The sequence below is a fragment of the Oryx dammah genome, unplaced genomic scaffold, assembly GCF_014754425.2.
Source record: "Oryx dammah isolate SB20612 unplaced genomic scaffold, SCBI_Odam_1.1 HiC_scaffold_22, whole genome shotgun sequence".
In the NCBI taxonomy this organism is placed as follows: domain Eukaryota; kingdom Metazoa; phylum Chordata; class Mammalia; order Artiodactyla; family Bovidae; genus Oryx; species Oryx dammah.
In genome coordinates, this window is record NW_024070206.1 from 5,767,219 (window position 1) to 5,779,727 (window position 12,509).

The following is a 12,509-nucleotide window of genomic DNA, read 5'->3' on the forward strand; positions in this document are numbered from 1 at the left end:
GCTGGTAAAGATTCCACCTCCAATGCGGGAGACCTGGGTTTGATCCCTGGGTTGGGAAGATCCCCTGGAGAAAGGAAAGGCTACCCACTCCAGTATTCTGCCCTGGAGAATTCCATGGACTGTACAGTCCATGGAGTTGCAAAGAGTCAGACATGGCTGAGCGACTTTTGCTTTTAATTTCCAGAAGGCACAAAATTCTTGATGAAAATGATTTTTGAAATCTGAAAACTCGGATTGATCCCTTGTAAGTCCTTTTCATGTTGTTGAGTTGCTGAGTTCTCTCCATCTCTTTTGCAACCCCATGGACTGTAGCACACGAGGCTCCTCTGTCCATGGATGTCCCAGGCAAGAATACTGGAATGGATTGCCATTTCCTTCTCCAGGGGATATTCCTGACTCAGGGATCAAACCCATGTCTTCTGCACTGGCAGGCAGATTCTTTACTACTGTGCCACCAGGGAAGCCCAAGTTCCTTTTCATAGGTAGTTTTAAGGTGGTTTTGAGTGCTCCATTGGTCTTTACGTCTCTGGGTGTACAATTTTGAATGTAAGATGACACAGTGGTGGGAGCGTGGCTTTTGGTATCAGTGAGACCTGGGTTTGAACCTCACCTTTTCCACTGATCACAGTGTTACTGCGGACAAGAGAAAGCACCTCTCTGAGAGTCGTTTCATTATCTTTTGTAATCATTTTTACAGTCTTTTAATATAGAAAAAGGTAAAAACCAATCCTCTCTTTGACCCCAATTCTATTCCCTAGAGATGACGAGGAAGGCAATTATGTTCAAGTTTTTGATGGGAGGATCCCAGGCTTTAAGTTCTGTGAGAAATTAATGAATTAAATTAGCTAAAAAAGAATGTTTCCTTTCACTTTCCTGCGTGTGGAGCTGCTCGTCAGCCTCTCTGAAGCACACCCGTGCTTTCCCGTCTGTCCCCTCCTCTTTTCACAATCACTGAAATGAAGATTCAGCTGACACTCTTCTTTGGGTGCTGTCTGGGTGCCCCTCTATAATTTATCAGCCACGCTATGAATGTCCATACCATTTACTCTCCTCCTTCCTGTAGGATCTTCTCTTTCTTGGAAGACTACAAGGGCCTTCAGGATCTTGGTCTCATGTCACTTTCTCACTACATACGGCACCTATCACTGTCCCTTCCATAGATGCTTGCTTAGTTAATAAACACAGTTTAAAATTTAGCAAAATGTTTGAAAACAGCTGGCTTTATTTTGATTCGAAAGATTTTAGAGTCCTATTTCAAAATTAAAAACCTTAATTCTGGGAGAATGCTCTACTCGTCTTGAGCCATATGTGGCTTTTCAGAAGCCCTCTCAGGAGTCCTCCCTGACAGAGGATGTTGATGCAGGGGACCGAGGGAAGGACAGAAACTCTCCCATCACGGGTGTCCTTCAGATGTTGGTAGCAGCCTGAGCAAGCTGCCCTGCCCAGAAGCTCCTCCATACACTCACAAGAATTGGAATGAAGAGGGAAGCACTCTTGAATTTTTTTTTCTTTTTAAAAAGAGAAATCTAACATAAAAGCTTCTTCATAAAGCAAGCTTAAGATCACAGTCAGGAGCGAGGCAGCTGGGCGCTGTTACCGTGCATGCAGTTAACCAGGCACAGGAGGGGCGGCCCGTGGGCACTGGGAAGGGAAGGTGCCCAGTCACCCCCGCTGCTCTGCTTCGCTGCATCTCGGTCCTTCTTCAGCCTGTACCAAGGGTGTCAGGGGTGCAACAGGCCATTTTCAATCCGAATCTTGTTATAGATTAATAAACAAACATTTTCTTGCTTATTATGCAATTTATCACGATGAAAATCACATTGGACTCCTCAAGGCTACATGCTGATACGTTCATTTATTCAGAGCTGTGTGGAGAGAGTTATACTAACCTTCGTGACAGAAAAGGATGTAAAAGCAAGATTTAAATTACCTACTGAGAACCCAAGCGTTGGTGTCTGTGGACATACTCCATGTAGATAAAGCACAGCACATCTTTATGTTTGCTTATATAGGCTTTGTGTGAACTTATTTAAACACAAAATAAAATATTAAATGGTTAGCCTAAAATAAAAACCTATCACTTCTCCCAGGCAGCAAAACAAGACCACATAATCATTGAAATTGTGTTTGGACCAGATTTGAAAACAGGCTATAAAATTCTGTCGAAGCGAATTCTGGACGATCAAAAACATTAACGGTTTCTCAAGGTAACCAGGCGGAGAAGGCAATGGCACCCCACTCCAGTCCTCTTGCCTGGAAAATGCCATGGACGCAGGAGCCTGGTGGGCTGCAGTCCTTGGGTCGTGAAGAGTCAGACACGACTGAACGACTTCACTTTCACTTTTCACTTTAATGTACTGGAGAAGGAAATGGCAACCCACTCCAGTGTTCTTGCCTGGAGAATCCCAGGGACGGGGGAGCCTGATGGGCTGCCATCTATGGGGTCGCACAGAGTCGGACACGACTGAAGCGACTTAGCAGCAGCAGCAAGGTAACCAGGAGAGCTGAGGTAACAGCAGCCACTCTGTTGACTCCATGACGGTGTCAACCGCAGCTGCGGCCAAGGGGAGGATAAAAGATTGAAAATACATGTCAGGCTTTGCACAAAGGCCAGCTGCCTCTTACGACTACTGCTAACTCATGGGCTCATTGTCCCTCCTTCCCCTTAAAGTCAATCAAGAACCTTCCGGCTTCCTGTGTTCAGAAATTATCGTGGTTGCCATTATGTGGAAGTGACCATTCTAGAAATGGGCGTCTCTTCAGCTGTTGAACACCAGGACACGGACAACAGCATCACCATCCACACCCCACACCCAGCATCAGATGGCAGCATCCATACCGTCTCAGAAGACGTGCTGAGTGCTCTCCTAAGCACTTAACAAATATGAACTCACCTACCATCAGTCTTATGATCCAGGTGCTCAATTAGCCCCAGCTTGTAGATGGAACTGAGGTGAGAGGTGAACGAAGTTGCTGAAGGGCGCTGAGCGAGGAGACTCAGGGGCGAGGCTTAGGAAGCATGGCGGTAGGACAGGATGTGATGGGGGAGGGCGGCTGCTTAGGTGTGAAATGAATTCCCTTCCCCTACTCAGCAATCTCGGGACTTTGAAACGGGCATACCCAGCCTGAGGACAAAGTCACGGCATCCCAGTCGAGCCTTCAGCGGCTGCTCTGGTGTCCATTCTGAGCACAGAGCAGCCAGCAGAGAGACAGGCCCAAAGCATGGATATGAGAGAGGCAGCCACGGAGAAAAGGGCAGAGAACGCTAGCTTTCTTTTAAAGGTTAATAATGATAAGAATGAAATGTCGTTCACTGAAAAAAAATCAAAAGAGGTGCTAACAGTTACAAGCAGACCCAGAAGTTACTGTAGGTTCAATTCCACAGCATCACAGTAAAGCGAGTATCACAATAAAGTGAATCATGTGAATTTTTTAGCTTCTCAGCAATCACATAAAAAGTATGTTTATACTACACTGTCGACTATTAAGGACACAATATTGTTAAGTATTTCTTAACATGTATATCCCTTAATTTAAAAATACATTGTTGCTAAAAAGATCACAAGTTACAAAAATAACATCAAAGATTACTGACTTCAGATAACCATAACAAATACAATAATAAAAAAAAGTCTGAAATACTGCTAGAATTACCAAAACAAGACAAAGCGTCATGAATGATCAAATGCTGTTGGAAAAATGGTGCCACAAGACTTCTTTGATGCAGGGTTAGCACAAACATTTGAGTTGTAAAAAGAAAAAACAACAGCAACAAAATAACCCAGTATCTGCAGAACACAATAAAACTATGCACAATAAAACAAGATCTGCCTGTACACTGAGAAAGGCATCGCAGGACAGACAGGGGTGCAAGATTCCCGCCACCAGGACTTCACGCTTACTAGGATGACTATACTCGAACAGCAACAACAAAAACGGAAGACACGTGGTGGCGAGGATGGAGAGAAAGTGACTCTTGCACGCTGCTGGTCCACCCAGAAAACTGCACAGCTGCTGTGGAGAACAGTTTGGTGATTCATCTTAATAGGTTATACACAGAATTATAATGTGACCCAGAAATGCCACTTACGGGTTATCTACTTAGAAATGAAAGTAGCTGTTCACACAAATACATCTCCATGAATCTGAATTTTCATAGCAGCTCTATTCACAACAGTGGACTAGAGTAGAAACAACCCAAATGACCATCAATGGATAGAGAAATAAAATGTGGTAAAGCAACAGAATGGAATGTTGCTCAACCACACAAAGAAACGAAGTACTGAAAAGAGGCTGCAACGTTGAACGGACCTTGGAGTCATCACGCTAAGTGAAAGGAGTCAGACACGAAAGACCACATACCATATAACTCCATCTATGTGAAATGGCCACAACAGGCAGCTTCACAGAGATGGAAGACCGTCAGGGCCGCTGGGAGGAGAGAACGGGAAGTGACTTCTCAATGGAGCTGGAGTCTCCATCGGGGTGGCCACACCTGGGAACCAGGGAGTGCTCATGACGGCTTAGCTGTCAGTGCGGTCAATGTCACCGAATGGTATCCTTTAACAGGGACTCAGTGGTCAATCTCATATTCTGTGTGGTTTACACCATCAAAACAAAACAAAAAAGACTTCCTCCAGGAGTCAGGAGGCTGGGTTCTCAAGTCAATACTAACTTCTAGCACCAGCCTCAGTTTCATTTTAGGAACTGCCTTGGCTCCTATTCCTTCTCCACTGCTCTCGTCCCTGCTTCCCTGGACCACTGCAGCCGCCTGAGGGCTGATTGTCAACTGGGTGCAGATGAAACCTCAGTAAAGTAGGTTAAAAATTAACGTGAGGGCAAAGGAGTAATTCCCCCAACAACTGGGCCATGTATTGTATCAGTACAACATTTTGAGCAACCATATATGTATTATTTTCCACATATGATATGTTTATACTATTATTAGCTGATAATATGTCAAAGTGCAATAAAAATAAATTTTAAACTGTCACAGATAAATCATTCACTGGCTTACAGCTAAATCTCAATTGTATTAAAATGACAGATATATTGAGATACTGGTCTATTTTTTGGCATTTAAAAAATGCCCCCAAAATTATTTTTATAAATTTAAAAATTATAAAAAAAATTATAATCAGTGACCTCTGCTAAAACCAAACAAAATCAACAGAAGCCAAATGAATTGAAAACGGAGCACATACTTGGCAAGTTGTTTCTCGGCATCAGCACAAAGTTCGAGAAGCCCCATAAGGACAGCAGACACATCCATGTAAGGCTCCCAGACTGTGAAACCACGTCCAATCAGATCAATGGCTGTTCTGCGGATGGTACTGTGTGGAGGAAGCTTAGGGCTTGGTGGCTGCAGCAGAAGAAATGTCAGGGCCTTACCTAAAATTACAAAACGAAAGACAGAGCGATAAAGTAATTTTCTTTGTGATGTTTTCTTTGAACTATATTTTCAAAATATAAACCACTTTGTATTTACCTTTTTTAATTGAAGAGGGGTTTTGAATAGTAAGACTATAAAAGATCTCAAGTTTACAGATTGTTTAGCCATGTACTTTAAAGAGAGTATCTTTATCTCTTTAAAGAGATGTTAAGTGACAACATTTTCTACTAAATTCTAAAGTGTTGTAACTATATAATAACTATATATAAATAAGTACATATAATTTCAAAACATATCAGTGAGTCTAAACTTCCAAACAGTTTTCTCCCTACTCAATGTTCTGTGAAATGGAGATGGTTTCAAATAATGTAAGATGGTATTTCTTCATCTTTCTTCTACATCTAACAGAGTTTATATATGATGCTTCATCAGTAACATGCCTCATCACAGGCAATGATTATCACCAGGACTGAGAAATGGAGAAGGTAGAATGTGTAGCTTTTAAAAGTCTCTCCCTAACCCAGGCCAAGCACGTATGTGCCTCTACATTCCCATGTACTGACAGCAGATGATGTCAAGCACATGGTCAATTCTTTACATAAGTTTGTTACACATCTTTTAAAAATAGCTTAATATTACTTTGAAATCTGAAGACATGATTTGGATTTTAGTCAATACGCACTCCTTTATGTTGAAGATCAAGCTAACCATTTGTATATAAAAACCTGATAGTGTTTAAGCTGCAAAAAAGCTCATCTACTTCCAAAGGCATTTTGACATTAAAAACAAAAAAAGCACCATGGACTGTAAAGAACAAACTGCAACTTAGAAGAAGTTTTTGTATTTGTTTTTGAGGGGAAGAAACAAAACAGTCTGTAAATCATATCACTGTATAGCATACTGGTTAAAGGTAACAGAGTTTTCAGATTCAACAGAGTATTAATCAGTTGATAACTTACTAGGGGTTTAAGCTTAGGAAGATACTCAGTGAACCTCAGTTTCCTTATCTGTAAAATGGGGATGATAATAGCTATGGCAAAGGGCCAGAGTGTTAAATGAATTAAAACCATACACAGTGTACTGCCAAGGGCTACATTGGCATGTGTTCCATGAGGGGCAATCGGGGCTCATTCTGAATAACAGGTTGAACTTGTCTGTTTCCAAAATTAAGAACATAGCATATGAAATTTAATTTACTGCACTCAACAAGTAAAAGCATTTGCTCACTTTTATGTTACAGCCAATTGTTAAAGGAGAATGAATTGAAATGCGGGTAAATAGAAGGATGGCTTCCCTTTTGGCTTCATGGTAAAGAGTCCACTTGCCAATGCAGGAGACACAGGTTCAATCCCTGGGTCGGGAAGATCCCCTGGAGAAGGAAATGGCAACCTACTCAAGCATTCTTGCCTGGGACATCCCATGGACAGAAGAGCCTGGCAGGCTATAGTCCATGGGGTTGCAAACAGTCAGACACAACTTAGTGACTAACAACACAAAGCAAAGACCCCAACAGCTCTGGCAGGGCAGTTTCTACCATTTTGGGAAGCATCAAGAGAAGTAGAGAGGAAAATGACCTATTTAACACAAAAATTTTACATCTGCTAATAAGTGTCTATTTTTTTTTTCAATAATCTCTCTCGGAGTTCTAAAGACATGCAGATGTTAAAATTCCACATCTGTCTCTGACAAGTTATTCCCAACAAAACATGTAAATATGAGAAGATAAGAGGATTTCTAAGTTAAACCTTCTGATTTCTAGCCTTGTTGATTAATAACATGCTTACAACTTGAATGTTACCAGCAATACTGACACTTATGTTCTGAAGATATCTTAGGATTCAAATTTCTGTATCATATATTCTTTCTGTTGATACTAAAGAACCAGATTTTTTAAATGGTTTATATGATAATAATAATAATGAGGGAAAGGTACATTTATTCCTTTTCAACTTGTATTCTGTAATTTAAAGTTTATCTAACTTATGACTCCATATGATTTAGGTGCTATGCAATATGGACCAAGGTGATAAAAAAGCTAAAATTAAGACAATGATAGTACTTTCTCTATTGACAGAAAAAAAAACAAAGCTTGTGACAGAACTTTATGAATTTTAAGTTTATCTCTCAGAACTTTTCTAAAATCTCTGGTACCCAATAAAGGTTGTATTTTAATCTGTACAAGATGTAATTTTGTACAAAAGTATACATTAACTCATTTTACATAAATGCCCCACTGTTCTACAGTCAAGGAACATTAGCTCACTGAGTAAGCAAGGTGGAGAAGGATGCCACCATCTGCCACTATGACTGAGTTTTTTGTAAAAAACTTTCCCAGCGGCAGCATTAAGAAGTTTAACAAACCAGCCTGATATTCGTTCAAGACTTTTCACAATTTGGTCCCAACCCTTCCATCCCAAGATCCCTGTGAGAACTATTTACAGAGTATCGCTACAGTGTACTAAGCCCTAGGGAGAAAAAAGAGAACAAGACTCAGTTTTTTTCAAGGAAATTCATTCTAGCTCAGGATACAGGTGAGCAAACAGGCAATCTGAATATATTACGAAGACTGTTAAAATATTTATAAGCTCAAGGTATCAAGACAGAACTTAACAAGGGCACTTAATCTGATCTTAGGGATATAAGAAGGGAAAGGTGAGCTGAATATCCAAACCTAAAGACTAAGTAGGACTTAGTCACTCATGGGAGAGGAGTATGGAAAAAAAAATGTTATAGGAAAAGAGAATAGCAGGTCTAAAGACCAGGGATGAGAGGGAACACGGCCAGACCAAGCGGTTACACACAGTTCAACAGGGCTGGAAAATTTGTCAGAGGAAAGGGAAAGGGTTGGGGTGATGGGCAAGAGGGAAAAGAGGAGAAAGTGGATGAAATGTAACACAGAGACACGAGGCAGGACACGCTATTAGAGCCCAATCACAAAGGGCCTTACCTGCCATGCCAAGAGTTTGTATTCTGGTAACAATGGGGAACCACCAGAAAGTTCTAAGTGAAGGAGAGGTTTGATTAGATTTTCAGGAATGGGCAAGACCTATTGCCTCTTAAATTCTGATCTACTTATCCCCAGCCAATTGGATGAATTAGAATCATAGCATTTTCAAGTCAAAAAGACCTTAGAAAACAATGATCTATTCCTATGTTTCAGATGAGATAACTGAGAACTGTGGATGGCAAGTGGTTAGCTGCAGGCCCCTGTGGCTCAGGCCACGGGCAATGTGACCAGTATACATCTCTGAACACAACTTACATCTTTACAACCATGTTTTATTCATGAGACTCTACCAAAACAGAAGATTAAACAAATGATATGTTTTATCTTTTCTCACACAATGAGAAGGCTGCTATGGCTGGTTCAACGGCTAAATATAGCCATACCCAGTTATCACTGTTTCGACTCTATCTTTGCTGTATCACGCCCACTAGACAGTTGATGGCATACCCAGTACTGCACCCACCTCGCAGCAGGAAGAGGCAGAAGGCTGCAGGGCAGAAGGACACGTGTCAGGTAAGCCAAGCCCCCAGTAAAATCTAACTACATTTCATGGACCGAAATTACATCATAATCCCCCCAGTTTAAGGAAGGAAGGGAACGATGGGAAATGTAGTTTGTTATCCAACCACAATGCCATCTTCAACAATTCAAGAATTTTGTTCTCATGTGAAAGGAGAATGGTATGCAGTTGTGTGTATGTGCGCGTGCGTGCACACGTCCATGTGAGCACACCTGTGCGCGTGCTCACTTGTTCATTTCTGACTCTTTGTGACTCCATGGACTGTGTGTGTGTGTGTGTGTGTGTGTGTTTGCACGCGCATGCGCTCAGTTGTTCATTTCTGACTCTGCGACTCCATGGACCGTAGCCTGCCAGAGTCCTCTGCCCATGGAATCTTCCAGGCAGAGATGCTGCAATGGGCTGCGCTTGGCAGCTGGTAATTTCTGCCAGGTCCTCTCTGCTTCCCTTAGAATGAAATTCTTCTTTTTATGAGAGCAATTATTATCTATACGTTTAACAAACAACAATATGGCATCTTTGGTATTTATTCCAAAGCTAATTAATTCCAAAATTAGTCCAAAGCTAATTTTATTACTTTTTCACATCTGCTAAATGAGCAAATTCCCTGGGTCATATGAAATTTTCATTAAAAGACTGTTTTTTCACATGAGGCTTATCACCATGATTTATAAATTCAGTAAGTACTTAATACATAATTCTTGCTTTGGCAAATACTGAAAATTACTTTATACAGCCTGTACGCAGCATGCTCAGTAAAATTATGCACAGAACACAAATTTCCAAGAATCTGCTACAAACTTGTGCTGGTCTATGTCCAAGTTTCCATGACTCTCTGGTGAAATGGTAAAATATAAATAATGTAATGAGCATTTTTTCATAAAGCTAAATTTATTCAGTTTAAAACAGTGCTTATTCTAAGGTTATGTACTTACTACATTTTTGGTGAATAAATTTTTTTTATATAAAATGATACAGATAGTGGTATTTTCTTAATGTTTGCACTCAGCAAAATAAAACAAAGTTCTGCTAAATCCTCTCAAATTTTATTTTTGGAAATTTTACTGACCCATGATATCAGAGAGCTTTCCAGATGGCTCAGTGGTAAAAGAATCTGTCTGCCAATGCAGGAGAAGCAAGAGATGCAGCTTTGATCTCTGGGTTGGGAAGATCCCCTGGAGTAGGAAATGGCAACCCACTCCGGTATTCTTGCCTGGAACATTCCATGGACAGAGGAGCCTGGCAGGCTACAGTCCACGTGGTTGCAAAAAGTCAGCACAACTGAGCATGCCCAAAAGGATGATCTCAGAAAGTTTTGAAAAAAGCTGCTGTTTGTTATAACTGCTGTTTGTACTGTCCCGAGGAACTGCATGGTCCTTCCCCATTCTAAGAATTACACCCGAGAAGTCCCATTACTGGCTTTTCACTGAGACTGCTGAGAGGTTCCTAACTCAACTTGTTACAGAATGGAATTCAGCATTATTCAAGTCGACCTGTGACCATATTCACGGCAGGGTTATCAGATGACTAGTCCTTCTTACCAGTAAGATGGGTACACAGTACAGACACTGGCAGCTTTATGGCAGGCATTAACCAAGCAGCACCCTCTGCCCCACCCCATCACCACTCTGTATGTCTAGCCAAACGAGCTACAGAATACAGACTGGCTCAGAACCCTGGCAAGAAATCAAATCAAGACAGAGCCCCTTAAAAAGCAGAAAGCACTGAAAACCCAGCATCCGATAAATCACAATTAACTTAGACCCTCCAGCTGTTGAGAAAGTAATTCTGTTGTCATGCAGTCAAGAGTAATAGCAATAGCCCATATTCTAGTGCTGCTTTATCTCAAGCTGATCTCAAGCTGTTTTTTTAAAAAGTGCTCCTACATTAATCTTACCATTTTTTTTAAGTGCTACAGAGGCACAACTCTGCAAGAAAATATTTACACTTTGCTGTAACAGCAACACGCTAAAAATGAGAAAAGAATTGACACAGAGATAGTAAAAATAAAGCCTATGTAAGCTGTGGGTACAGCCATATACTATGGCTAACTTGTTGCTCTGGCAAGGTGACTGCTGTCCTGTCATGAATTGACCAAGGAAAAATGCTAACTTAAAACATTTTTACCCTATCTGGCTGGTTATGATGACCAGCTCTTTCAAAAGATTAACAATACAAGTCATAATACACACACACACACACACACACACACACACTCTCTCTCTCTGAGGCTGTTACTTAGGAAATAATGAATTTGCTGTATGGATTATTTTTCTATCCTTATCACAAAGTGTAGACTCACTTTATTAATGTACTCTACATTTAATGAATAACTATCATAAGACAACCCTATTAATTATAAAGAACTATAGTTATATATTTCTATAAGCATCGGGTATCGTTTTCAGCATCATTTGATAATAAATAACACTTTTATATTATTGATTCTATTCCACTTTTTCCCCTTTTGCATTTCTAATGCAAGTATAGAAACTAAACTTGATGGTACCCTGAGCTCTCCATAGCATAAAGAACAACGTTAGCACACTGTTCAAAACATAATGAAAAAAAATGACTTATTTTATTCACTTAAAACACACAGGCACTCAGTTAACTGGCAGTTAAACACACTAACAAAACATTTTTAACACTATCTCAAATCTTTATTTTCATATAACCACAGATTCTACTAACATGACATGTTCATGACACAAATGTGAATTGTGTAGTATTTTTTTTAACCCAGTTTCTATTTGTGCTGAAACCACACTAAATAAGAAAGGATCATTTAAAAAGCTTTAAAATCAATATTTTTTCCAAGCTTTGCAATTGCAATTTTTCTTTTCTTTTTTTTTGGACTAAGTTTTCCCTTACATGCTCCTCTTGAAGTATGAAGGTCTCATTGTTCTGCAACCAGCTGTCATAAGCCCTCTAGCAACTGGTACAACCCAGTGAAGAAGGTGCTGAATAACCGAAGAGGCTGAAGCAGGAAACGGGCAGGACAACGCAGAAGAAGGGGGCAGGGCGGGGCCCTCAGTCACGGAGTGCCTGCCTGCTGGAGTCAAGGGAACCTGGATGTTATGGCAGGAGATGTTTATAGGAAACCAGGGGCTACAGGGAGACGTTCTAAGAATTAGCAACTAAAATAGAAGCCACAGTCAAACTATGCTTACCAAGAGAGAATGAGATTTTCTTACTGGAATTATTATAAAACTAAAGCATTTCAGAGAATTTCCTAAGAGCCCTTAGAGATGACGACAATTACTACTATTGTCCTGTTGGTAGGCAATATATGAACCATTTTCTTGGGTTTGGGTCCCTCTTCGGCTAGTTAACTGGAAAAGGAAATGGCAACCCGCTCGAGCATTCTTGCTTGGAGACTCCCATGGACAGAGGAGCCTGGTAGGCTACTGTCTTTGGGGTCGCAGAGTTGGACACGACTGAGCGACTGAGCACTCGGCTAGTTAACAGGCCTAGTTCAGATAAATTGGTTCATCACACTTAAAAGAAAATCATTAATAAAGAAATGGCCACTAACCTCCTCAGCTCTGGAGAGTACAGAAGGGGGAAAAAAAATAAACGTCATATTTTAA

At 40.7% G+C, this 12,509-nt stretch overlaps 1 protein-coding gene across 2 annotated transcripts in view; it reads right to left on the minus strand.

Annotated features, from left to right (window-relative positions):
- The window catches only part of WDR7 (WD repeat domain 7), a 357,442-nt gene that overhangs the window by 110,505 nt on the left and 234,428 nt on the right, over positions 1-12,509 (minus strand). For both annotated transcript variants that reach the window (XM_040264319.1, XM_040264320.1), the window contains one exon: positions 5,205-5,391. In XM_040264319.1, the coding sequence (XP_040120253.1) occupies positions 5,205-5,391 (187 nt within the window). The remainder of the gene's footprint in view (positions 1-5,204; positions 5,392-12,509) is intronic.